Source organism: Lipophrys pholis (genome assembly GCF_963383615.2).
Source record: "Lipophrys pholis genome assembly, chromosome: 13".
In the NCBI taxonomy this organism is placed as follows: domain Eukaryota; kingdom Metazoa; phylum Chordata; class Actinopteri; order Blenniiformes; family Blenniidae; genus Lipophrys; species Lipophrys pholis.
The window spans coordinates 23,852,576-23,876,807 of record NC_137632.1 but is presented as its reverse complement, the minus strand read 5'-3'; the positions used below and the strand labels follow the sequence as shown (position 1 = coordinate 23,876,807).

General features: G+C 45.3%; 1 protein-coding gene across 13 annotated transcripts in view; it reads left to right on the top strand.

Annotated features, from left to right (window-relative positions):
• The window catches only part of caska (calcium/calmodulin-dependent serine protein kinase a), a 143,450-nt gene that overhangs the window by 45,752 nt on the left and 73,466 nt on the right, over positions 1-24,232 (top strand). For all 13 annotated transcript variants that reach the window (XM_080478833.1, XM_080478830.1, XM_080478838.1 and 10 more), the window contains exons 2-5: positions 9,858-9,970; positions 20,912-21,017; positions 23,819-23,896; positions 23,986-24,058. In XM_080478833.1, coding sequence (XP_080334959.1) covers positions 9,858-9,970; positions 20,912-21,017; positions 23,819-23,896; positions 23,986-24,058 — 370 coding nt within the window. The remainder of the gene's footprint in view (positions 1-9,857; positions 9,971-20,911; positions 21,018-23,818; positions 23,897-23,985; positions 24,059-24,232) is intronic.

The window sequence follows — 24,232 nt, the reverse complement described above, 5'->3', positions numbered from 1 at the left end:
CTTCTCCTTTAGCCTGCAGTCAGGTGGGATCAGCCTCCTGTGACCCTGAATTTTTAGAGAAGTCTCGGTTTTTAGAGGCGAGATCTGGAATCCTGTCCTGCTTTTGTGTTTGTGCTCATACTTCTGGAGTTTCAACATAAACTGACAGACTGGATCTGTAATCTAATAACTAACAGAATGTAAGTCATTTTCTGTGTGTATCTATCTATGTGTGTGTGTGTGTGTGTGTGTGTGTGTGTGTGTGTGTGTGTGTGTGTGTGTGTGTGTGTGTGTGTGTGTGTGTGTGTGTGTGTGTGTGTGTGTGTGTGTGTGTGTGTGTGTGTGTGTGTGTGTGTGTGTGTGTGGGTGGGTGGGTGGGTGGGTGGGTGGGTGGGTGGGTGGGTGGGTGGGTGGGTGGGAGTGTGTGTGTGTGTGCGTGTGTGTCGATGTGTGTTTGCTGTTAAAGCTGGTGACATTTACGAAATGAGACGCAGCATGATTGATCGGCGCTGATTGATCGGGACCACGGCCCACAAATCTCCTTTTACTACGGCAACACACACACACACACACACACACACACACACACACACACGCAGATGGATGTGTGTGTGCAGGGCGGCGTGTCTTTTTGAAGCTGCAGTGGATCCGTTGTAGTTACGTCCCAAACAAGGCTGCAGCTTGTCTCACCTGTGAGGTCGGGGGGTCAGGGTGGCCGGTGAGTTGCAGTGTGGTCATTATGTGGCCCGTTTGCTTGACCTGCAGGACTGAAGGTCACATGAGTTTCCTCCTCCTGACAGGCTGCAGGTCCGACGTGCTGGAACACGTTAACTGTGATCGGACGTGGTGGCGAAAACTTGTACGAGTGTCTTTGGATCTGTGGGATGGATTTCTGGGGCAGTTTGTAGTTGGAGATAGAACACAACATAAATCAGTTTGGAAGGAAGTTTTAAAATAAACATTATTCACTGTCATCCTGTTACAGCTCACTGGAGGCTCCTTTCAGCCAAACCACTAAGAGAATGTTAGAATAGAAAAGAAAACATTGATTGCTGCAACAAATTTCTTATGGACATGACTAAAGTTTAATTTTAGAGGTTATTACGGTACTATTTCATCCCTCCGGCCCACTCAAGATGACATTGGGCTGTTTGTGGCCCCCTGAACTAAAATGTGTTTGACACCTCTGCTCTCATGTAGAAAATTAAAAATGGAATATAAAGCAGAGCGATTGAGCCTTTCGTCCATATATCAAGACTTCTGCAGCAACTATTATGAACTTTTCACACACACATTAGTAGTGAAGAACTTCCAGTTGTTTAAAGTTTGTCTTAGAAACGAGAAGAAGCTGCTTTTTTAACTCTTTTCTTTTTCCGTGCCTGAAGCCGGCGGCTCTCACTGGAGATTTTCACTCAGAATTAAATTATTAAGAGAGAAGCAGAGCTTATTCATGACTCTTCTTAAAACTTCATCAGCCTGTCAGTGTTGGTTTATTATTCAGTATTTAATGCACGTTAGCATCGATAACTGCACATACATATATAGTTTTAACATAATCGTCTGCTATTGTTTCTTCTAATGACTCATATTTTTATATTTTTTTACTACGGGGTCACATGTGGTTGATCTCAGTAGTTAAAGTTAAAACTTTAATGATGATTAGCACTCGATTAATGTGGAATTACATCTGATGAGCCAAATGTGACCTTGAAAGCTGTCTTTTTCTACATTTATTAGACCATGATGAGATAATAAATCTCTATTACGAGGGAGGAAAACAACAATAAATTGATCGTAATTTTAAATCCCACTTTGTTAGTTGTTGTCGCTTCATGGGGCAGCTGTTTGATATTGTTCAGTTGAATTTCTACTTTTTGATGCAAGTGTGCCACGTCTGATTATAAAATCCATCTTAGGCCCATTCTTGCCTCCCCTTGTGTTCTGTGACATTTCGTATCCAGAAATGGCTGTCAGACTCTGCGGAGGTGATGCAAAGCAACGCCGAGCCTTTACGGATCCTATTCACATTTACCATACCATCATCCGCATACGTGGAAAATCTATTCTATCAATGCAGATACTGAGTGGACCTGTATGATGAACAGAGAAAGTTTAAGGGCACTTTGAATGTTTGCATGGTGCTGTTCTCTGGGTCAATGATTGGTTGTATCACAACAACGCCACAAACTAGTGGCCTGAAAACTACAACAATAGTATGTAGTGTGTATGTTTTAATGGAAAACTCGGAAACTTGGAAAACGAAAATGCAGTTTCCTGTTGATTAACCCCCGTTTAATTGTCACCAATTCGCATCGTACCACTTGCATTCAGACGACAGCCGAGATAACTTGTGTATCCCCCAAATGCCGTTTTGTACATATACGTTCTACATACCTAGGAACCTCTTGCGCCACTTGATTGTTCAGGGATGATTTGTCATAATCCAAGGACCAATCCATTAGATTTTGGGATGTTAATGGCTAACCATTTCCGAATAAATCCTAAAAAGAACTGCGGAAAGATTTCCCATACAATATCCCATGAGACGCACCTCATGGAAGAGCTCAACGGAGATCAGCGTCTGTTGCCATGGAGACGTATCGGAGAGCTGCAGCCGTCGTTAGCCGTCTGCTAGCACACTGCAAACTATGCCCCCGTGCCAACTCTCTGTAACGGTGCATTCAAGTAACACAAAAGGATGGGAATCGACAGAACATCATTTAACCTCAGCATTGCAAGGTGGCGTTGGCGAAGGTTTGCTCTCTACTGAGTACCCATTGTAGTTAAGCATCAGTTTTAAAGCATAAACACAAATAATATTTTTGGGGGTATAATTGTAAATAAATTCAAGCATCAAGGGGTTAAACGAGCCTAAACAGACACTTGTTTGCTGGAGCTGTTTTATCTGGAAAACTCCCCATTCAGGAGTAACTGATTACTCCTTTAAGGCGCTGGGCTCCAGCAAAACCTGGTTCACAATCGAATAAATCAGGCACAATCACCCTCGCACGTTTTCCCCTCCTTCCCCTCCATATTCCCCTCTTTCACCCCCCCTCTTTCTTTCACCCTCTTTCTTTCACCCTCTTCCTGTTATTTGAGCGAAAGTGCAGGAATCATCAGAACCGCCGGTGTGCAGCTGACTTCTTTTCAGAGCGATAATGGCCGACGCTGTGCGCAGCTGAGCCCTCGTTCAAAAGCCGGAAAGCCTCCCCCGCGTGCAGGCCACATCTCCGATGACACCCAGTTCCGCCACTTGCAGTTATTTACCCCCTCCAGCCACACCCCCACCTCACGCCTTCCCACCATCACTCTCGTTCTTCTGATGGATTCCTAATGTGTTTGTTAGCCTGTCACGTCGCCGCTTTCTTTCTTGTTTAATTTCCTTCTTAAAAGTCTGTAAATAACCCGCTCATTACTGGTGCGGGAAAAAAACAACAGTTGGCGTCGTAGAGAACAATCGTAAACCATTTCAATCCTCAATATAAAGCCTCCAGAAGTAAATGTCTCAGGAATATATTTTGGCAGTGGTGGTAATAAGAGCTGCAGTGGAGTTGCAGCCAGATGTTGTGGACACTGTTTGGTGAGGAGGCATATGGAGAAACAGGACTTAAAAAGTGAAGCTGCTTTCGCTAACTGCCGTCATCGTTGTAGCTCCTCGATATTTTGAGGGAGGATTAAAAAAAAAACAAAAAAAAAAAAACATTTGGTGACGGGGCTCTTGCTTCGGAGCACTGCCAGAAACAGTGATGACCTACAGTCAAAGCTGCGCCTGAACGCATCGTCTGTACACACAGATGGAGAACAGAAGCTGCTTTTCTTCTGCTGGTGTGCTGCTGATACCCAATCATACAGAACATTTCTAAGAGACAGTCGTGCTGATATTTATAGATAAATAACCAGAAGATCACTTGTCTATACCTGTGTAAAATTCCCTTCCTGGATAACAGAGACATTGGTCCTTTTCATATGTTTCGTATCTGAGGTACTTGGAATTGTACCAACATGCTTGAACCGGCTGTAAGATTAAAGTGTGATGGCTTTTATACACTCATCCTGTGTTCTCCAAGATAAAAGTCGCTCTCCAAATGGTCATTGCTTAAATATCGAAATATGTCAGAAAAATACATTTGGCAGTTAAATATAAAAAAGGAAATTGTGCTGTTGGTTTAGGATGCTGCCAAAAACAGCCATGAGCTAAACTTTTTAAGAAACAACCCCTGCATGAAAAGTGACGTATCAATAAAGTCAGATTATTAGATACGGTTGTTGATGAAACAAGTTGTTAATGGGGAGTTGTTAATGCTTGGAAATGTGTTCGGCCGATTTGTTATGTTTTTGACGACATCTGGCCGACGTGTCGAAAACATTGTTAACGCTGGAAAACCCGGACTTGCGATGCTAATATTTCAGAGATGAGTGAATGTTGCTGCTTTTCAGTGGACTGATTCAGAATCAGCTCAGCTGAATTGGCGACTACACAAACCCTCCCAACCTGCGCTCTCTGTTCTCCACTCGTCTTCTAAATTAGCTCTCCGTTGGTCCACTTATCACGGCCCTGTTTAATCTCTCTCTCTTCTTCCTCTCCTGCTCTTCGTACCTTTGTCCCCCCATCAGGTTTTCTTGTTATTTCTCACGTTGCTTTTCCACCTGACCCCCCCCGCCCCCTTCCCCCCCGGCTCCTGCGGGGCTTTTTGTCCGTCGCTGTTCACGTCGCCGCCTGGAGCAAGGCCTGACATTTGCGGCGCCGTGAAGGGGGGGGGGGGGGTGGGACTGCGGGGGTGAAGTAACTGGACTGTGGCGTGGACTGTGATAACGCAGCAGAGGAGAAGTCGGCTGAATTACTAATGAGAGGCCTCGTCGACCCGGTGTGCCTGCGCCTGCAAAGTTTAGCTGGAAACGTGTATTTCAGCTGGCGTTTGATCGAAATAATCCTCTACTGTCGCCGCTGACAGGAATCAACACGCCTCCTTCTTCGTCTCATTGTGACTCCAACACTGTTCTGGAAAATTCAACAAAGTCCTCAGTCATTTGTGATGTGTACACTTTATTTAGTGTGCTGGTAATGCAATAACGATAAATATTCAATATTTTGAGCAGCCTTGTTAGTAATGTGTGCAATCTGGACTTTTAAACTCCATTTCTACCTCGATTTCTTTCAAAGAAATGCGACTTGCAGGGAAAAGACAACCCCTCCCTCATTGTGAACACCCCCCCCCCCCCCCCCCCCCCCCCCCCACCCTGTTCGTACAGTTTTCACCGTATATCAACATGCATCATTAAGAGGAGCCAGTCACCAGCCTCTCTCTTTAATTAGCGCGCTGGCAGTTAATGAAGAGCTGGTATTTGTAATCCTGCCTGTTTACCCTGAAGACTCTCTCATCTGTGGATGAGAGGGTGAACTGATGGACAAACAGATGGATTTGGCAGGCGATTGAGGAATTTACCACCTCGCTCTGTGTGTGTGTGTGTGTGTGTGTGTGTGTGTGTGTGTGTGTGTGTGTGTGTGTGTGTGTGTGTGTGTGTGTGTGTGTGTGTGTGTGTGTGTGTGTGTGTGTGTGTGTGTGTGTGTGTGTGTGTGTGTGTGTGTGTGTGTGTGTGTGTGTGTGTGTGTGTGTGTGTGTGTGTGTGTGTGTGTGTGTGTGTGTGTGTGTGTGTGTGTGTGTGTGTGTGTGTGTGTGTGTGTGTGTGTGTGTGTGTGTGTGTTAGGTGAATGCAAGTGGAGGCAGCCTGTGAAACTAAATGCCTGACATGGGAGGTGAAATGTGGAAACAGGAGAATGTTTGAGCTCCTGTGGTCTTTCTGTCTCAGAGCTTCAGACAACCAGCAACACGCAGCAGGTCAAATGTTAAAAGGTGCTTCTTTCAGTTTCAAGTCGATTGGTTGATACTGATTAAAATGGAGCTTACTTGTATGTGTTTTCTTGTATTTCTTTTTTTTTTCTGTAGGGTGAAAATGGGCAAAAAAGAATCATTGAATGTGGGACATGATGTCAAACTGTCCTTTGTGCCAAAAGATGGTCGTCACATGAGGTTTACTATTTGAGAGAGTGACGTGGGAGCTCTGTCTCAGAGATGGGAAGGATGTAAATCTTTGAATCAGGGGGGGTGTTTTTGCCTTTCAAAACACTTGACACCAGCTACATGGGGATTTGGAGCTCTGCAAGGCAGGGGGGTGTCCTCTTCACTGAGTCAAGCCCAAAGCTGACCACACACCGTGGTAAATATCTGAAGGTTAAATTGTAGTTTGAGGTTACGGTCAGCTTGAATTAAGGCCCCATTTACATGATGCTTCAAGTAAAACCGCATCGTTTTTGTTTCAGAAGCGTTCAGTATTTATAAGGCCATGTTATGAAAACGGTGTCCGTTTCCACGCAAACGGCAGAAATGCTCAAAACAATGGCATATTGTGCGTTGAGTGTCCGTTTACACAAATGAAACTCTGCTCCTGGTTCTGGTCACCACGGTCGTAGTAGCTCGTTGTTCTGCACATGCTCAGTTGCTGGACAATCGGAACAATGTTTCTTCCGTGGTGTCATGACTCCCAGTCCATATTCTCCTTTACTCTGTGCTTTTATTTTGACAGTCACCGTAAAAACAATCCAACTCGGCCGTCTGTCCACTAGAACGTCCGTGTACTACCATGTCTGTGCGGCTTCATTACCAAAACGACCAACAGCGCCCACTAGTTTGCTCTACAGGAGATCTACATCATTTCCAGGAGTTTATGCCGTTTCCATGTAAACGCAAAACTTGTCTGAAACGTACGTTTTCATCAGAAACTTTGTTGTGTGAACGGGGCCACCGATCAGACAGCTAATGAATGGTCTCATCTGATTGGCCAGATGGCGTTCAAGTACGGCTCATATCTCAGACTCCAGCTGAAATTAAACATTTGTCACTACAAGTTATGACAAATGCAAATTCAAGACGAAAAACTGCACCGTCATTGATCGGCTCGGAGCGCCGAATTTTTCCTGAATGGAATCATAAGTCCACTTGAATTCATGAAATCACCACTGAACTCCTGTTAGCTGATAACAACACAAACTGGCTTATGGAAACATAGATTTCTGTTGATCTTCAGTGTGTGTGTGTGTGTGTGTGTGTATCTCCTGTGTTTTTTGGGCACCGTGCCGTCCTACCTCACCCTCCTGACGCTAAGCAGCTTTACCCTGATCACCATCTGTTCAGTCGGTCTGTGTTTTCGCACAAAGACTCTTCGTCGGCACCGTAGGTGTTCAGACCTTCGCCGGTCGTCATGGCGCCGGCTGAGTCCGCGTTCTCTTATTTTGAGTAACAAACCGGAGCTTGGGCTTCTCGGACAAGGCTGTACTCAGCTGTGATCCACAGAGGGCTGCGGGTTGTGTTCATTGTCGAGCTGCTGAGTCTCTTTTCTTTTGAAAAGAAGCTGCGAGTCCCTGTGCTCCCAGACGACAGACCGAATGATCAATGAAAACCGCCGCTGTCAGTCACATAACTTCACGGCCTCGGCAGACCTACAGCAACGTTTCTTAGTGTGGGTTTGGGTTTTCTGAGAGAAAAAAACAACAACAATGTGACGACACTGGTCATAAAACAGGCCAGGAGTGATTTGAAGACTGTCACAGAATTCTTGTAAAATCTGGAGAAAGTCCCGAATGAAGGTGAACGATCAATTTTCTTAAATTTTTCTAATAACTTACTGTCGTATTTAAGCTCCTTTGCTTTCAAGTTTCTTTTCCGGCGAAGTCATTGATGCTTTTCAACTCGGGAGTCTTACATGCAAGTCAAAATTATATGCAGCTTGTTGTCAATAAAACATCATAGTGATTAACTGGTGGCAGAAAAATCCACCGGATTAAAATTCATCATCTGTGACTTGGAATTCCTGGACGAGGAGCTAAAGTGTGTTTTCCTCCCAGAGCGTCTGCCATATCACATCTCATACACGTACCGACTGACCTTTCACCTGATGCATTCTGGGATGGACTCCAGGATTTAGCGGTTATAGAAAGTCGATGGACGGGATTACGCACCTGCGTCTGGCGGCGCCTTGGCCTGCAGGACTGTTCTTACCCCAGATCCACTGCTTTATTTGTATCCACACCTCTCTTTCTGCTCCTAAGCCTCTCCACACACACGTTCAGTCCCTTACACACACATATCGACATGCGTCGCTCCGCGGCCTGCACGGGTCAGCTCAAGCCCGTTACTGCAGCGTGGCGAGTGCGGACGCAACCGGGAGCTTTTATTTAGACGGTGTCTTCCTGCCGCCGTTGCACCCTGACCCCCGACCCGCTGCCTTGTTAATTCTAACCCGAGGCCTTTTAGCGGGAGACCTCTGTTTATCCAGACGACTCCATGGGATGATGCTTTCGCTCGGCAGGAGGGGCGATTCGGTTAGTGAACCTGCCAGACCTCTGCAACGAGAACCAGAGTGCATCCTGGGAATCTCAGCGTGCGCCGATTCTCTGAAACACATGGTGCTGTGTGCTGGCAACAGGCGTCACGTTTCTACATAATTTTGATGCAGTGAGCAAGTCTGGAAAGTCCACTTCACTGTTTGAAATGGCAATAGAGTAAAGCAAGTGTCTTAAAGGGGTCATATTATGCTAAATTCACTTTCTAATGGTTTTCCAACAATAATAATGGTCGCCATACCTGGAATGACGCCCCAGAAGTGAAGAAAGTCTGTCCTCTCTCTCCGTGGCTTCTTTTTGTTTTTAAAAATTGTGTTGCTCCAACCAGCCAATCAGAAATCAAACCTTATATACTGTCATCAGGGTTTAGCCAATCCCAATCAAGGTAGGCCCTCCCTTTGACCCTCCCACAATTAGGCAGCTCTGCTCTGGCGCATGGCACCCCGAGAGGAAGTACTTCCTCCTCTTCCCAAGATGGGCATGTGTGGGCGGAGCCAGTCCAGCTCACACAGACACAGCAGATTCTGAATGTAGCTCCTATGATCCAATATTCAAATGGAGGAAAATCAAGGAAAATCTGGATTTGGGGCAATAAACTTTGAATACAGTGTTGTAGGACCAACGAGACCGATGTGAAAGTGTTGAAACGCTGTATAATATGACCTCGTCGTGAACAGTGTGAAGGTTTTGACGACCCCGACGGCTGAATATCACGGCGTCTGTGGGAGCCTTTAGAGTTTTTCTTTTCACGGTCTCTTCTAGTTGCTCCTGTTGTATTTAGTGCTTTCAAAATAAAATTCACATACGAACTGATGAGACAAAAAAGTCCAGTTGCCTTAAAAGACGTAGAATGTTACTACTCTTTCATTACCTTCGCCAATGAAAGTTGGCCAAGAAGGTCATGTTTTCATCTGTGTGTATTTATTTATTGGTTTGTATTTGACCAAATTTTCACCAAAACCACTGACCACTAGTATGAAATTTTCAGGGGTGATTTGTCATCATCCAAGGACCAATCGTTCAGATTTTGGGACGGTAATGGCTCACCATTTCAAATCCCAAGAAAACTGCAAAAAAACATTTCCAGACAAAGTGGATAAGAGGCACCTCATGGAGGAGATCAAAGGAGATTGGCGTCTGTTGCCATGGAGACGCTCCCTGCTCAGTGTTTCACACAGTGATGTAGCTACATGACCTACCTGGTTAGCATCAACATGAGCTAACTGCTAACATGCTAGCGAGGCTAACTTGGTTCCTCTAACAAGGTCTGCGCTCTACCGAGTGTAGCTCTAGTTGAAACAGTTTCTTTGCTTGTTTTTATTCACTGCAACAAACCATGATTGTCTTCACCTTCTTTCTGGAGTTCTTGAAAAACAAAACAAACTCACAATCTAGTTTCGTATCCACTTTATATTCATCAGTTTTGTTTTGCACGCAGAGCCCCATTCTGACCTTTGCTTCCTGTGTCTGTGTTGTTCAGGGGTCCCTTCAGCGTGGTGAGAAGATGCATCAACAGAGACACGGGGCAGCAGTTCGCTGTCAAGATCGTCGATGTGGCCCAGTTCACCTCCAGTCCTGGACTCAGCACAGAAGGTCAGAGGTCACCGTCCCTGTCTGGGGTTACTCTGCTAGTTCCAGTCCTCATCATCAGATACTTGTGGGTCTTTTAATCCTGTCCACTAAAGACAGGATGTCTATTTTTCATCCATCCATTTAATCGCTCATTTGAGAGTTTGTTCTTCAATGGCAGTCGTGTGCTGTTGTCTTCGCGCTGTTCCACTAAAGCAGTAAATTACTGAGCGGCACAGAAAAATTCATTATTCAGGATAGACGTTTACTGCCCACCTTGTTCCACCTATATTTGAAGAAAAACACCCTTTCTAACTGAAATTCCCTCATTAAATTGAACAGAACATGAGCTTCAGACGGTGTAATACAACCATGGACTTGGATTGCACAACTTAAAGGTTGATGTTGATTCTCAGGTCTGTTCTTTCTGTGTAGAAGTCACACATTTTAATTAGAGCAGAAAGTTAATGCACACATGAATCTGCCCTGAGGCCAAACATCAGTCTCATGGTTAATGTTTTCGTCTCAATATTATCACAGGTTCCAGTTCCTTTATGCGTGGAGTTTGCTTGTTTTATATAGAAACTCTATTTCAAGTCAGAAAACACATGTTTTGGGCTAATGGTGGGTGTTTCTAAATTGCCTGTGACAGCGAGTATGTTTGACTCGGGCGACATTCACACTGCAGGTCTCGATGCTCAATTCCGATTTCTTGCTGAGATCCGATGAGATTGTTCTCACTACATTTTAAACTCGACCTCCATCAGACTGCTGTGAGAACGTTATCCGACCCCCGGGTGACCGCATTGGCAGAAGAAGGCGTGACGTCACGCCGCCCACGCTGTTTGTGAAGTAAATATGGACGCCACGCCGGTCAGCACCAGGGTTGCCAGATCTGACTCACTGTTTCCAGCCCAAACAAAACATAGGAGCCGACAAAATCTAGACAACACGACGAAGAGAAGTAGCAGATTGAGAAAAAGAGCACAGCTTTTAACATTTTGGGAGATTTGTGACATCAGTCACATGTCAATGACGTGGAAGACGCATATCTGTGACTGAATCGTTGGGACGGCGGTCACGTTGAAAAACATGAGATACTGATCTGATTTGGTACCACATAGGAACGAGGTCTCAATCTGCGGTGCAAAAATTGCAATTGCCGCGTGCACATAGGTCTCAAAACAGATTCAGTATGGTCCCTGTGAGCAGAAAATCAGAATTGGGTCTCATTTCCCTGCAGTGTGAACGAGGCCTTAGTGTCCAACCTGGAAGTGGAAGTTTTCCTCATGTTTTCCTCACGCGTACTGTCATGGTACTTTTTTTTTTTTTTTTTTTTTTTAATATCCTTGGTTATTACATTTTCACTAGCTCTCTCTATTCAGGAGAAAAGAAGATTACAGGTTTTAACTAGGTGCTCGGATGTCGTGCAGACTGAAAATTGCAGGTGTTGCAGGAGGAAGTGCTTCCGATCGCCGTCTAGACCAAACATGCAGAGGTCCTATCAGATATCCCCCAGAAGGCCTCGGGGGCAGGGGAAGGATGGGACGGGCGAACAAAAGAGGAGGAGAGATTGAATTAGAGATACTTGGAAGGTGGAGATGGGAGGCGTCAGATGGAGAGAACCGGAGGAGGGATGTGAGAAGCCTTTCTGCTGTGAGGCAGATTTACTTCAGCCCACATGCCGCTTCTATATATTTCCAAAGCAATAAATGGACCGACAGTATTTCACAGCTTTGTTCACGTATCAGCTGGGCGGAGGAAGTGATTTGTGTTTCCTGTTAGAGGAGAATAATGAAGAGTCAGAATGACCCCAGAGCTTATGTTGCACTCTGTTTCCTAAAAGCTTCTATAGGATTGTAATTTAAAGGTAATGCTACTCTTGACACCCGACTAACATTGACAAGGTTATCCAGGTACAACAATCTAGTTTCTCATCCAAAACTCAGGAATGCAGCACGTTAAGGTTAACAGAACGGATGTAAGAAGCAGCAGAAATGAAACAGACACTGGTTAGAGGCTGAGAAGGTTATGTTTTCGTCTGGGTGTATTTATTTATTTATTTATTTATTTGTATGCGTGTATGTATGTATTTTCTCGACTTCTCACAAAACTACTCACCCGAATTGCATGATATTTTCAGTGATGATTTGTCATCATCCAAGGACCAATCCTTCAGATTTTGAGACTTTAGCCACTGACCCTTTCGGAATAAATTCCCAAAAAACTGTGAAAATCTTTTCCATACAAAGCGGATAAAAGAGGCACCTCATGGAGATCAAAGGAGATCAGCCCGTTGCCATGGAGACGCTTCCTGCTCAGTGTTAAACACAGTGATGTTGTTACCTGACCTACTTAGGGAGCATCGATATGAGCTAACGGCCGACGATGCTAACTGGGTTCAGCAAAACAATACGGCGTTGGCGAAAATCTGCGCTCTACCGAGTTTAGTTCTAATTTATTTAGTCCGTCTGTATTCATTAGCTTCATATTTATGTCCAACACTAACCAACAGAGCAGTACCAAAAGGAACTGTGGGGGCAGTGTTGAGTCCAAAAAAACATGCACTTGGGGGACCCTGAGCAAGACTCTCGCCCTCATTTTCCCCCGTTTCCATGGAGATGGAGTCAGAGCGTTTTTGAAAAGCTCCACCTCGGGAACCGTTTTTCAAAAAAATCTTTCCGAGAACCCAGAACGCCACGGAAGTTTACAGTTGTTTGCTTAAAAACGTAAACAGGGCCTTTGAGTGGCGCCCTCTAGTGGCGCCCTCTAATATAGTATGATAAATAATAGCGGATTGTTGATTGTAAAAAGAAAGGCAGTTTACATTATTGACAGTGTTTGTTTTTTACACATACGTGAAGCATTAATTGACTTTATGACTCCTATATTGAGTCGTCGCTGTTGAAAGTCACTCCTGCTGTGTCCAAAACTCCCCGCGACATTTCCGGACTGGGGACAATCAGACTCGCTTTACTCGGTGAATACATTGACATTAAGAGAGCGTGTGAGCTGTGTGACCGTGCAAACATGCTGTGAGCTTAAAACAATTAATGTTTCCTGGATAGGCGTCACACGCCGCATTACACAGTCGCCTCCTGTAAACTTCTCTAATTGTCGACCATCGATGGAGATAATCCAGCATGTCAGGTAGTTTGCTTAAACTGCAGACGGAACACACTCGGCCGCTCGTATAGATAACCCTCAAAAACAACCGGAGAGGAAATGAGACCGTCACAGTCACATGCGGGAAATATCAGCGTTTTTTTAATTTAAGTGTTGGAGAATGGAGCAAAGCAGAATCAACTGATCTGAGTGATGTGATGGACTTCCTTCTATTCGTGTCTTCTGCACAGCTTTGCACCAGAAATACACATTCCCCAAACCGTCATGTGGTAAAATGCGCAACTTGGCATCGCTTAGCGTTTAATTATCGTCCACTAAGTACCCCTCATTTTCTGTGTCGCGTTGTGGCTCTTTGTTCCTTCAGTACAACAAAGAAACGGCAATAAAACCGAATCGAGGCACTCAAACAAACGGCACAGAAAATCAATAAAAGCTGCGAAATAGAAATGTTTTTCGTCAATTTCGAAAAGAATGTAATTAAAACATCCAGCTCAAATAAAAATGTTCTTTCTGGAAACTGTCAAGGGACAATTTTAATTCATTCATACCTTGTAATAATCACATCTGTTACACATGGTTTCACATTATAACTCATTTACATCATAATTGCACACTTTTTTTTTTATAGCACTGTAATAATCCACAGAGGGGGAATTATATATATAATATATAACATCATCTAATTAATAATATGTGTGTTTTCCTGATATTCCTATTTATTTGATGATTTCTTCTCATGAATGTAAAATGAAAAAGAAGACAAGCTGAGAAAATCTTCAATCCGTCTCGTCTTTCTTTAAGGTACCAAATTTACTTGGAAGTTCAGTTTGAAGGGAAATCAACGCGGCTTCATTGTTTCTGCTCAGATCTTTACTTCACTGTTATAATTTGACATAATCGATCGGTAAAACAACCGGCGGAGCCTTTTAAAAACGGAGTGCAGCGAAGTGGGATGTGAGAGGAAATGGCTTCTTCACAGCAACTTTTGTTTTGTACCAATTTGTCACCAAACTTCTGGACGGTTCCACATATGGCGGCGTCGCTGTGGTGACAGGTTAATTACTGTGCGTCTCACTTCTCCTCGCTCTCGCTGCCGTTCATGGCCTGTTTTTTTTTTTTCATTATTCTTTTCCCCCTCCAGGCTGGAGATGGAAGAGAGAAAGTTTAGAACTGGGTTTTGTTTCAAGTGACAGCGCCCCCACAACCAGCAGCTGGTGTAACTGCATGACGTTTTGCAGGCGGTTTGATCCGGTCTCTAAATTGAATGTAAACGCCAACTGAACTAACTGAAAGCGAACTTTTCCGTAGGACGCCGTTACGTTCACAGGATCAGCCCTCTCCCAGTCTGTGTCTGATCCAATGTTCAGGAATCCATCAAACCTTCCTCCACAAACCGACCAGCTATTCTCATTGTTGATTTTTTATTTTTTTTTTTTATTTCCCCGCTCCTCATCCTCTCTTCCTCCTCCTGCTCTGGTAAAAATCAGAGCAGTCACACTGGAGTGGGCAGCTGTAACACTGCACCGCCGTAATCCAGCAGCCGCACACATGCACGCAACAAAACACCCGCACAGCAGGGGAAGTGGGTCAAACGCTTCGTGTCCTGGCAGCGGATCGCTCTGATACAAAGACACACGAACACACACACACACACACACACACACACACACACACACACCGGCCTCTTTCCTGTCCGGAGGTCTGTCTGATGAATAGGTCAGCCCCTCCGAGTGGTTGAGGGAGAACGGCGAGCCAGCGAATGAGCAAAATTCATCTTGTGCCATCGCCGCCTGGCCTCCCGCCGCCTCCTTTTCATCCCTCCATCTCCCCTCGTCCTTTTCATTCGCACCTTTTATCCTCTCTGTGTTCCTCCACTCTTCATTTCCTCTCGCCGTCCTCCCGGCGTCCAGCTCTGCTTCTTCTGTTACGTCTCCGGGACATCGTGTCCTGGCGCCCTGCACAGTAACTTAACTCTGTGGTGTCCAGTGTTTAAGGGGGGGTCACAGTGTTTAAGGGGGGGGCGGGGGGGGGCGCACATCACCATAAAAACTAATTTCACAAAATAAGAGCATCATTTGCTCCTTCACAATCAATTTTTTTTTCTTTTGATCATTTTTGAACAGTTTTGTACTTTTTCTTTTTTTACACACACACACACACACACACACACACACACACACACACACACACACACACACACACACACACACACACACACACACACACACACACACTGAAGATCAACAGTCATCTATGTTTCCATGAGCCAGTTTGTGTTGTTATCAGCTACCAGGAGTTCATTGGTGATTTCATGACTTCAAGTGGACCTGACATGATTCCATTCAGGTAAAGTTTGGCGCTCTGAGCCGATCAATGACGGTGCAGTTTTTCGTCTTGAATTTGCATTTGTCATAACTTGTAGTGACGAATGACGTGTGAATGTCTCTTTCAGGAAACGTCTGAGCAAAGACAGTGAACGCATCGTTTTCCTTTCCAGCTCCAGACTCAAACAGCTCGATGTGTCAGTGGTAAACGGAGCCTAATATACAAAATTGTAGCTGGAGCTGCGGGGCCGTGCGCCAGCAGGAAAGTGTAGTGAAGATCGCATTTGGCTGCCATCTTATCTGCACCTCGGATTGTGTTGAAAAGACGGCGGCATCGGCGGCGGCGTGTTGTTAACCTGAATAAATCCACTCATTGTGTTTCCACTCGGCGGCAGCTAGTTCCTGATGGCTGCTGTTTAACGTGCAGCGTTTATGAGGCGTGATGGAATCATTGTCTGGCATCAGAAAGAAGACGACGTGTAAATGAGCAGTGACATCAGAGTGAGCAGTGACGCTGAGTGTGATTAAATCTTTATAGGGACTCGTCCAAGTATTTCAAAAATGTCATCACTGGTGCAGTTTAAGAATATTTCAAGACTTAATCTGTGGAATAAAAATGTCTTGGAAACTGATAAAATACCACAATTTGTCATAATACAATATGTTAAGTGAAAACGCATCGATTTTTTTGTGTTTGTTTCGCATTTACACGACATTTCGAAAACTGTCTATTTCCACGGACATGGCAGAAATGCTGTGAAAACGATGGAGTTAATATTCCAGGCCACTAGTGGGTGCTGTTGGTTGTTTTTGTAATGAAACCACACACACACACATACACACACAGCAGAAACAAATACACTATAAACATTAACATTAGCGTAGTTTCAGAAAAGTTGCGTTTTTTCCCCCCGTTTCCATGGAGACGGACTTACCGCGTTTTCAAAAAGTTGCATTTTCAGTGGCTCCAGGCACCGTTGTGTAAACGGACAACCAAAACGCAATGAAAGTTAATAATAATCAGAATGAAACTTTCACAATCCTGTCATCCTGCAAGAAGGGAATGATGTTTTCCATGATTGTTATTAAAGTTGAAGCCATATTTGTACAGAGACAATAAAAAAGCTGGATGTGAATCTGGTTATTTACCTTAAAAATTGTTAAACTCAAACAAAGCATTCCAAGAAAGTTTAACTTTGTCTTTCTGATTAAGCAGCACTAAAAACACTAATAAGGATGCTCTATAATCTGGATGTCAGTAGGAAGAAGATGCTCTTAAGTCTGGATGTTAGTCGGAGGAATATGCTCTATAATCTGGATGTCAGTAGGAAGAAGACGCTCTTAAGTCTGGATGTTAGTCAGAGAAAGATGCTCTATAATCTGAATGTTGGAGGAGGAAGGTGCTCTAAAATCTGGACGTTTGTTGGAGGAAGATGCTCTATAATCTGGATGTTAGAGGAGGAAGGTGCCCTATAATCTGGAAGTCAGAGGAGGAAGATGCTCTACTATCTGGATGTTAGAGGAGGAAGATGCTCTATAATTTAGTAAATTACGTCTCTTCATTTTCTGACAGTGTCAATGAATTTCCGTCGGCCTTTTTTCGCTCCCTCAAACAAACACACACACACACACACACACACACACACACACACACACACACACACACACACACACACACACACACACACACACACACACTTACGAACTTAAAATAACTGAGCGTCTCTCCCCTGCAGCGCTTTTTCCTCCGCTGTGGTAATTTGCGTCTCATTTGAAGGGAGCGTCCCTCCTAATCTCCAGCGAGGGTTTCGGTGACAGACGTGAGCGGCGAGCTCTCCGGATGACATTAACGGTGGCGGCCTGCGATGCCCTGAAGGTAGCCACTTATCCCGGCTTTAGCAGCATTAGCATCGTGTTGGGGCGAGCCGACGCCCGGCGCCTGTCCCGCGAGGATAAGCTTAATGTTAGCGCTCGGTCCCGCGGCTTCGGCTCGGAGCTTAATTAAATGTCACTGAACAATACGCTAACTTCTCGCTGCGGCGTGCACGAGCCGCGTCCCGACTCCGTCTCTGCACAAACATCACCTTTTTATTTCCTATTCCGTGTCCATGAATCAACTCCTGCTTCCGCAGGCTGGATGTTGAAGGAGTGTGCTCTGGCACAGAAAGAGGAGTTAACGCTTCGAGCCGTGCGTTGCTGTTTATTTTTATTTTTTAAGTAAATTGAAGTTGTGCTCACCTGGAGAGGCTAACCACACGATGTATAGTCCTTTTGCAGGGCCCGACCCTCAAACCCTCCGCGAGCGGCCGGCGGGCAGGAATGAATGGATCAAAGCTGCGCGTCGTTGAATGGAAGGATGAAAGTGGGATTGGTGGGTTAGGCCGTGTTCAGATGTCCTTATTAAAATCCTCCATTGTGCGTCAAATCCAATCTCCGAACCGGCAACAACGGGAACCGACTGCAAACATAAAGCACTTTTCAGCCAGCGGGAGGAATTTCTTGTGAAGGTGAAGAAAATCGGCAGGACTGAGCAGCAAGAGGACAGTTTCCGACTGTTTTACCCTCGAAATTCAAAGGAAATGGTGAATGATCGGTGTACCAGATTGGACTTTATTCATTCATTCTGGCAGAATATCTCTTCAGATGAAATCACCGTATTGATCTGAAGATGAGACAACCTCATATTTTTGGGGAGGAAAACGGTGATGCAGACGAAATGAAGCTTTTAGAAAGACGTGAGTCTCACTTTTTGTTGAGCTCTTCGGTCTCGCTGCTGAAACACGCCAACATTGTGGATCTGGAGTTAATAATCTGTGACGCTTCAACGTCTCAGTTCGGACTCTCGCCTCCTCCGATCCCTCAGTGCGACACTGATGCTAGTAAACGGTCTTGTCTCCTCCCGTGTCGCCACAGCAGCTCTTTTAAACCTTTCAGCCACTTAAAACCAGCGTCCCCTAGAGTCAAAAAGGTTTTTGATACTTTATTCCAGCAAATGAATGTTAGATTAAAGCGCCAGTGAATAATTTTGAATCAATTCCGGAGGCATTGCAGTTGGAAATGTTCATTGCCAGAGGAATAGAAAATGAGGAGCAGGAGTGTATCTTCCTGGCTGAGTGACTTCCCGCCTGCGGTGGAGAAGCTCTTCACACGGAATCCAGGTTGGATGATCGGATGTTGAAGGGAAACGATGCGGAGGGAGAGAGGAGGTGGTGTTTGCGATGCGGCGGCTCACTGCAGCAGAGCTTTTCAGCAACATGTGAAATCGTCACATGATCGAGAAATTCTCATACAGACCCGCTCCGCTCGGCCCAGTTCAACGTGACGGGGTCTTTGCTTCCATTTGCATCAGAGTGACGCCAGCAGAGCCTTGCTGGGGTTTCCGTGATTTTTCACCAAACTACATGTGATCAAACACACAAGTCGAGATGTGATTTTGGACGCTTGTCTCAGTTGGTAAAGCAAGTTGTTCTTCGACGGTCCCAAGGCATCCTTGGGAAAATTCCCTGAACTGCTACCAGTGGCACCTTGCTCGGCAGCCGTTGGCATTCAGATGTAACTGTGTGTGAAAATACCCAACCATCTCAAGCTCTTTATTTTGAAATCCATTCATCCAATTCCATCAATATTTCAGCAACTAACCTTCATCCTTGAGCTTGAATCGATCATACATGTTTCGGTTCATCAAACTAGCCAACAGGAAATCATTGCAGATGGGAGGGTGTGTGTGTGTGTGTGTGTGTGTGTGTGTGTGTGTGTGTGTGTGTGTGTGTGTGTGTGTGTGTGTGTGTGTGTGTGTGTGTGTGTGTGTGTGTGTGTGTGTGTGTGTGTGTGTGTGTGTGTGTGTGTGTGTGTGTGTGTGTGTGTGTGTGTGTGTGTGTGTGTGTGTGTGTGTGTGTGTGTGTGTGTGTGTGTGTGTGTGTGTGTGTGTGTGTGTGTGTGTGTGTGTGTGTGTGTGTGTGTGTGTGTGTGGTGGGGGGGTAGTGTTGGTGTTCTCAAGTCTCATCCACTGGAACAACAAAATCACTGAATGCGGGAAAATCTTAAATATTGAATCACAGCTGCATAATGGATGATGGTTTCATTAGAAACCACGCAGACAACATTAGTACTCCAGTATTTATCAAACTCATTAAACCGCATAATATCGCATCCTGTTAAGTTACTTAATTTTCTCATCTGATCAAAATTATAAGCCAATTCGGTAAAACGACAAAGACCTGGGTTAAATCGACGGCGAGTCTCAATCGTGTTTTATCTCTCCGTCGTTTTTCCGTCTCTTTAACCAGTTCGCTGAAGGAAAACGGGAGGAAATAATGCAAAACTAAACACCAGTCAACCTGCAAAATATTCTTATTAACTGAACTGCAGTGTGTCGTCTACCAGTTCTCTATCAGAAGCCCTGATCGTCCTCGCCCCCGTTACCTGTTCACCCCTTTAGAGGGGAAACGCTCCATTACAGCTGCAGGTTCTGACCCAGTCGATGTCAAACTCACTGAAATCCTCACGCGTGTCCATTTTTCTGCTTCTTACATCAACTTTGCAGACAATTTGTTCACTTGTTTCTTGATGTATTCCACCTCCCAACAGGTTCAGTGACACAGAGTTCATTGGAATGACTTCCGCCGTCCTGGTCAGTCCATATAAAAGTTTATTATCTGTGTTTTCTTCATGTGAATGTTTCACGATTCCAGATTTCTTGGTAAGATTGAGGCTCAAATGATCTTATTTGGTCCGTTAGATAGCAAGTTATCCAGTCCAAGTTCACACCCACTTAAAGCTTTTATTTCTCTTTTTGTCACCTAAAAAGACAATAAATAATCTAGTTTTTGATTGATGACATCTGTCTGTGTGTCTGCCTCTCTGCCTCCCCTCCATTAAACCTCCTCTTCATTACAGTTAAAGGGTTGGATGCTTATTGCCCGGCAGCAGTGAGCAGATCTAAAATGACAGGTGGAGCTCAAACAAGCTGCTCAGAGCCCAGGACTTGTTGCCAATTTGTATTACAGGCGCGTCGTCTTCGCAGAGCCTCGCGCTTCGCTCTGCATGTCTTATTTACGCCGGTTATCTCTGAAACAGCAACCGTTGGATTATATGTAGACTTTGAAATGTTGTAGTGTTCAGTGACTTCGATTAAAACATGTTGTGGTGAAGTTGTCAGTGGATTGAAATCGGCCCAATGCAGGGCAGTTTGTTTGACATGTGGCTCCAGGTGAGGGCAGGAAAAGAAAAGGAAACCTGTCGAGGAGATGCTGTAACTCATACACGATGCAACATCCATCCACCCTCTACATCGCTTGGTCGTAGCAGCCTGGAAGCTGCAGGACTTTTACACCAATAAACAGGTTTTCAGACGAAGGAAACCAAACTCAGGCCCACAGAAAGAGCTGGAAGCAGCGAGACGCTCTAACCTCCACCCAGCAGCCGCCTTTTCAATTCATTTATCAATTCATTTCAGACATAGATGTATATATATATATTTATATATGCTTGACGTGTGTTCCTCTGTGTTCCTCAGATCTGAAGCGGGAGGCCAGCATCTGCCACATGCTGAAGCACCCGCACATCGTGGAGCTGCTGGAGACCTACAGCTCGGACGGGATGCTCTACATGGTGTTCGAATTGTAAGTCCTACGACGGCACCGGGGGGAGGAATGGAGGAGCAGGAGGAGGAGGAGGAGGTGGAGAAGGAGGAGGACGAGGGAAAGTGAACCTTGAAGTTTTATCTAATCTTTTTTCCCCCCTTGTCCTGTTCGGCAGTTTAGACAAACAATATTATGTGACTGCGAGCCCTCCAGTGTTGGAACAGATTTTGCTCTTGCAACAGGAAGAGATTTGGAATTTCCACCTGTTGCTGTATTAGAAGCTGTCATGGCTGCCGGACACGACCGGGGTGGGAACGCTGACACAGAGAGAGAGAGAGAGTGAGTGGGTGGGGTAAAGGACAATAGAGAATACCTTTGTTGATGCTATATATATATATATATATATTATATTCACAGTTAGCACAACGATCCAAACACTTTCCAACCACTGTTAGATTAAACAAACCTGACCAGCACTTTCTACATATTAATTATCAATCAGTTACATAAATTAGCTAAAGAGCAACAACAAATGCTCGTACAAGCACATGATTTTGACAGTTGAATAAATGACGGCAGAAAACAAGCGCCAGGACGCAGAGGGAAAGTGAACCCTGCAGTTTTATATAATCACAGTGATATGAGCAAGTATGCTGGTCTGGAATCGGGAGGAAGCGCGGCCCTATACATACCAAGAGGACGAGATGAGATTAAGATTTTCACACTCGCTGCTACCTCCAGCTTCTCGGAGAGGCTGCGCCTTCACCCGGGCAGCTCCACTGTATCTCCATCGCTTCCTCCTCTTCCAGAACTAATTCCTTTATCGCTTTAATGCCGTTATCTCCGAACAGGCTCGCCCATAGTTCTATCTCACGGCTCAGCGAGCAGCCAGAAAAAACTTTCAAGGAAAATGCCAACGAGCTCCACTTAAAGGGATTTTCATGGTTTTGGAGCTCCAGTTTAACACACACACACACACACACACACACACACACACACACACAGAGGTGGATCTGAGAGCTCCGCGGCCACCTGAGAGCAGATAACTGAGTAAACATGGTGGATGAGCTGCTTCATCGAGCTGCTCGGGTCATAGTTTATAAGAAAAGAGGAAACCTGGATGTGAGACGTTCAGTCGGTACAGAAGCTTCACGACAACCAACAGCCGCTCTTTATATATATATCTTTACCAGAGAAACAAAATTATGATATAATTGGAGTGTTTTTACAAGGTTTGGTTGAATTCCTAAGCCCCGCCCCCTTCACTTGGCTATCAGCCGTAACTGCTTCGTACAGTCTAACTGGCAAAATTATATTATTATATAATATCCAAAATTCAATTTCTAATGGTTTTCCAACAGTAATAATCGTCCCCATACCTAGAACGACGCCCCAGAAGTGAAGAAAGTCTGTCCTCTCTCTCTCCCCTGGCTTGTTTCAGTTTTCAAAAAGTGTGTCGCTCCAACCAGCCAATCAGAAATCAAACCCTATATAGTGTCATCGGGGGTTTAACCAATCCCAATCAAGGTAGACTCCTCCCACAATTGGGCAGCTCTGCTCTGGCACATGGCACCACCAGAGGAAGTACTTCCTCCTCCTCTCAAGATGTGTGGGCGGAGCCAGATATCACACAGATACGGGGACATTTTGAGCTGTCATGCTAACGCTCCATGTAATGAAGTTGTCATGGTTGTTGATGCTAGTTTGTGCTGGAGTTGAAAACATAAACACTAATGCACATATGGGAATGTAGTTAGATCAGCTAAATGCACACTGCCTGGATCCCGCCCCCCTCCCCCAGCTCTCACCCCACCTCATCACAACGTGACAGCAGCAGGGTAATAAGGGCAGGAAATATGGACGTGCTGGAGTCCAGCATAACAGCGCTGCTTAATTGGCGCAGGAGCTCGGTGAGAATAAAGAGAAGCGTCGCAGTAATTGGAGGGAAGAACGGGAAGAGAGCAATTATGAAAGACACCATGAACTGGGGCTAAAGCGCCGGGTCACAATTAATGTGAGCGTTTGTGGCTCGTCACTCAAGGGTCTGTGTGTGTGTGTTGTGTGTGTGTGTGTGTGTGTGTGTGTGTGTGTGTCTGTGTAAATGTTGTGCAAGTAAACAGCCAGCTAAGCAGGCCTGAGCTCTAATAGGCACGGCTGAAAAGTCCGTCCACTGAGGCTTATTGATCGCGGCGCTGAAGCTGCACTGAGACGCCGAGTCACCCGATGACGCCGCCCGGCTCCAACCGGGCCGAGCGGCCGTCATCGTTAGGACCGGAGCGTCACTGTAAAATACTCCAGAGGGATCTGAGGGGAAGCGGCACCGCTCCCCAAACTTGGGTTAATAACGGCAAGCGACAGGATCTCCTCGTCTCTCTTCAACTGAGACACACGAGTTTATTCAAACCGTCTAGCGGCGACTTTTAACGAGGATCGTGTTTAAGGTCCGTTTACGTGGCAACGACGTCAATTGAAGACGGAAAACTCGCATTGTGTTCAGGGGGTCTGTTTAGAGGACAACGGTGCTCGGAGCCACTGAGAAGGCAACTTTTTGAAAACGCTCTGTCGCCGTGGAAACGGGGTAAATGCAATTTTTGAAAAATGTTGGAGGGAGGCCTAACTTTTGGGATTGTTTTCCACATCACACACAGAATTGGCAGCATGACTAAAGCTTTTACTTTTAAACTGAAGTGGTGTAAAAGGTGGATGGGTGACGTTTGATGAATCACGTGGAGCTTCGGCATGAAGTTGAGACGGAGTCGTAGCTTTTCCTCTGCATCTCGCCTCATCTCCACCTCACTGAGGTTTTTAACGTTTGTATTTCCTCCGTCACTCCGTCACAGTATGGATGGAGCGGACCTTTGCTTCGAGATCGTGAAGAGGGCGGATGCCGGCTTCGTCTACAGCGAGGCGGTGGCCAGGTGAGCTCTATGGGATCCACCTCCTTCACGCTCCTGCTTGTTTTGATCTGTCAGTCCAGCTCTCAAACTGCCTCCTCCTTGTTTTTAAGCCACTACATGAGGCAGATCCTGGAGGCGCTGCGCTACTGCCACGACAACAACGTCATCCACCGGGACGTCAAGGTACTGCCCACAGACTGAGGATTTACTTAGTGACAGTTTGATGCAGTGGAGCGCTTCCTCCGCCCATGTAGAAATGTATTATTTCTATGCTGGATGAGTAGAGCTCGACGTGATATTTGTGGGTGTTTAGAAACGACAAATACCAATATGGAAAAAGTAATGTTGCTCCAATGA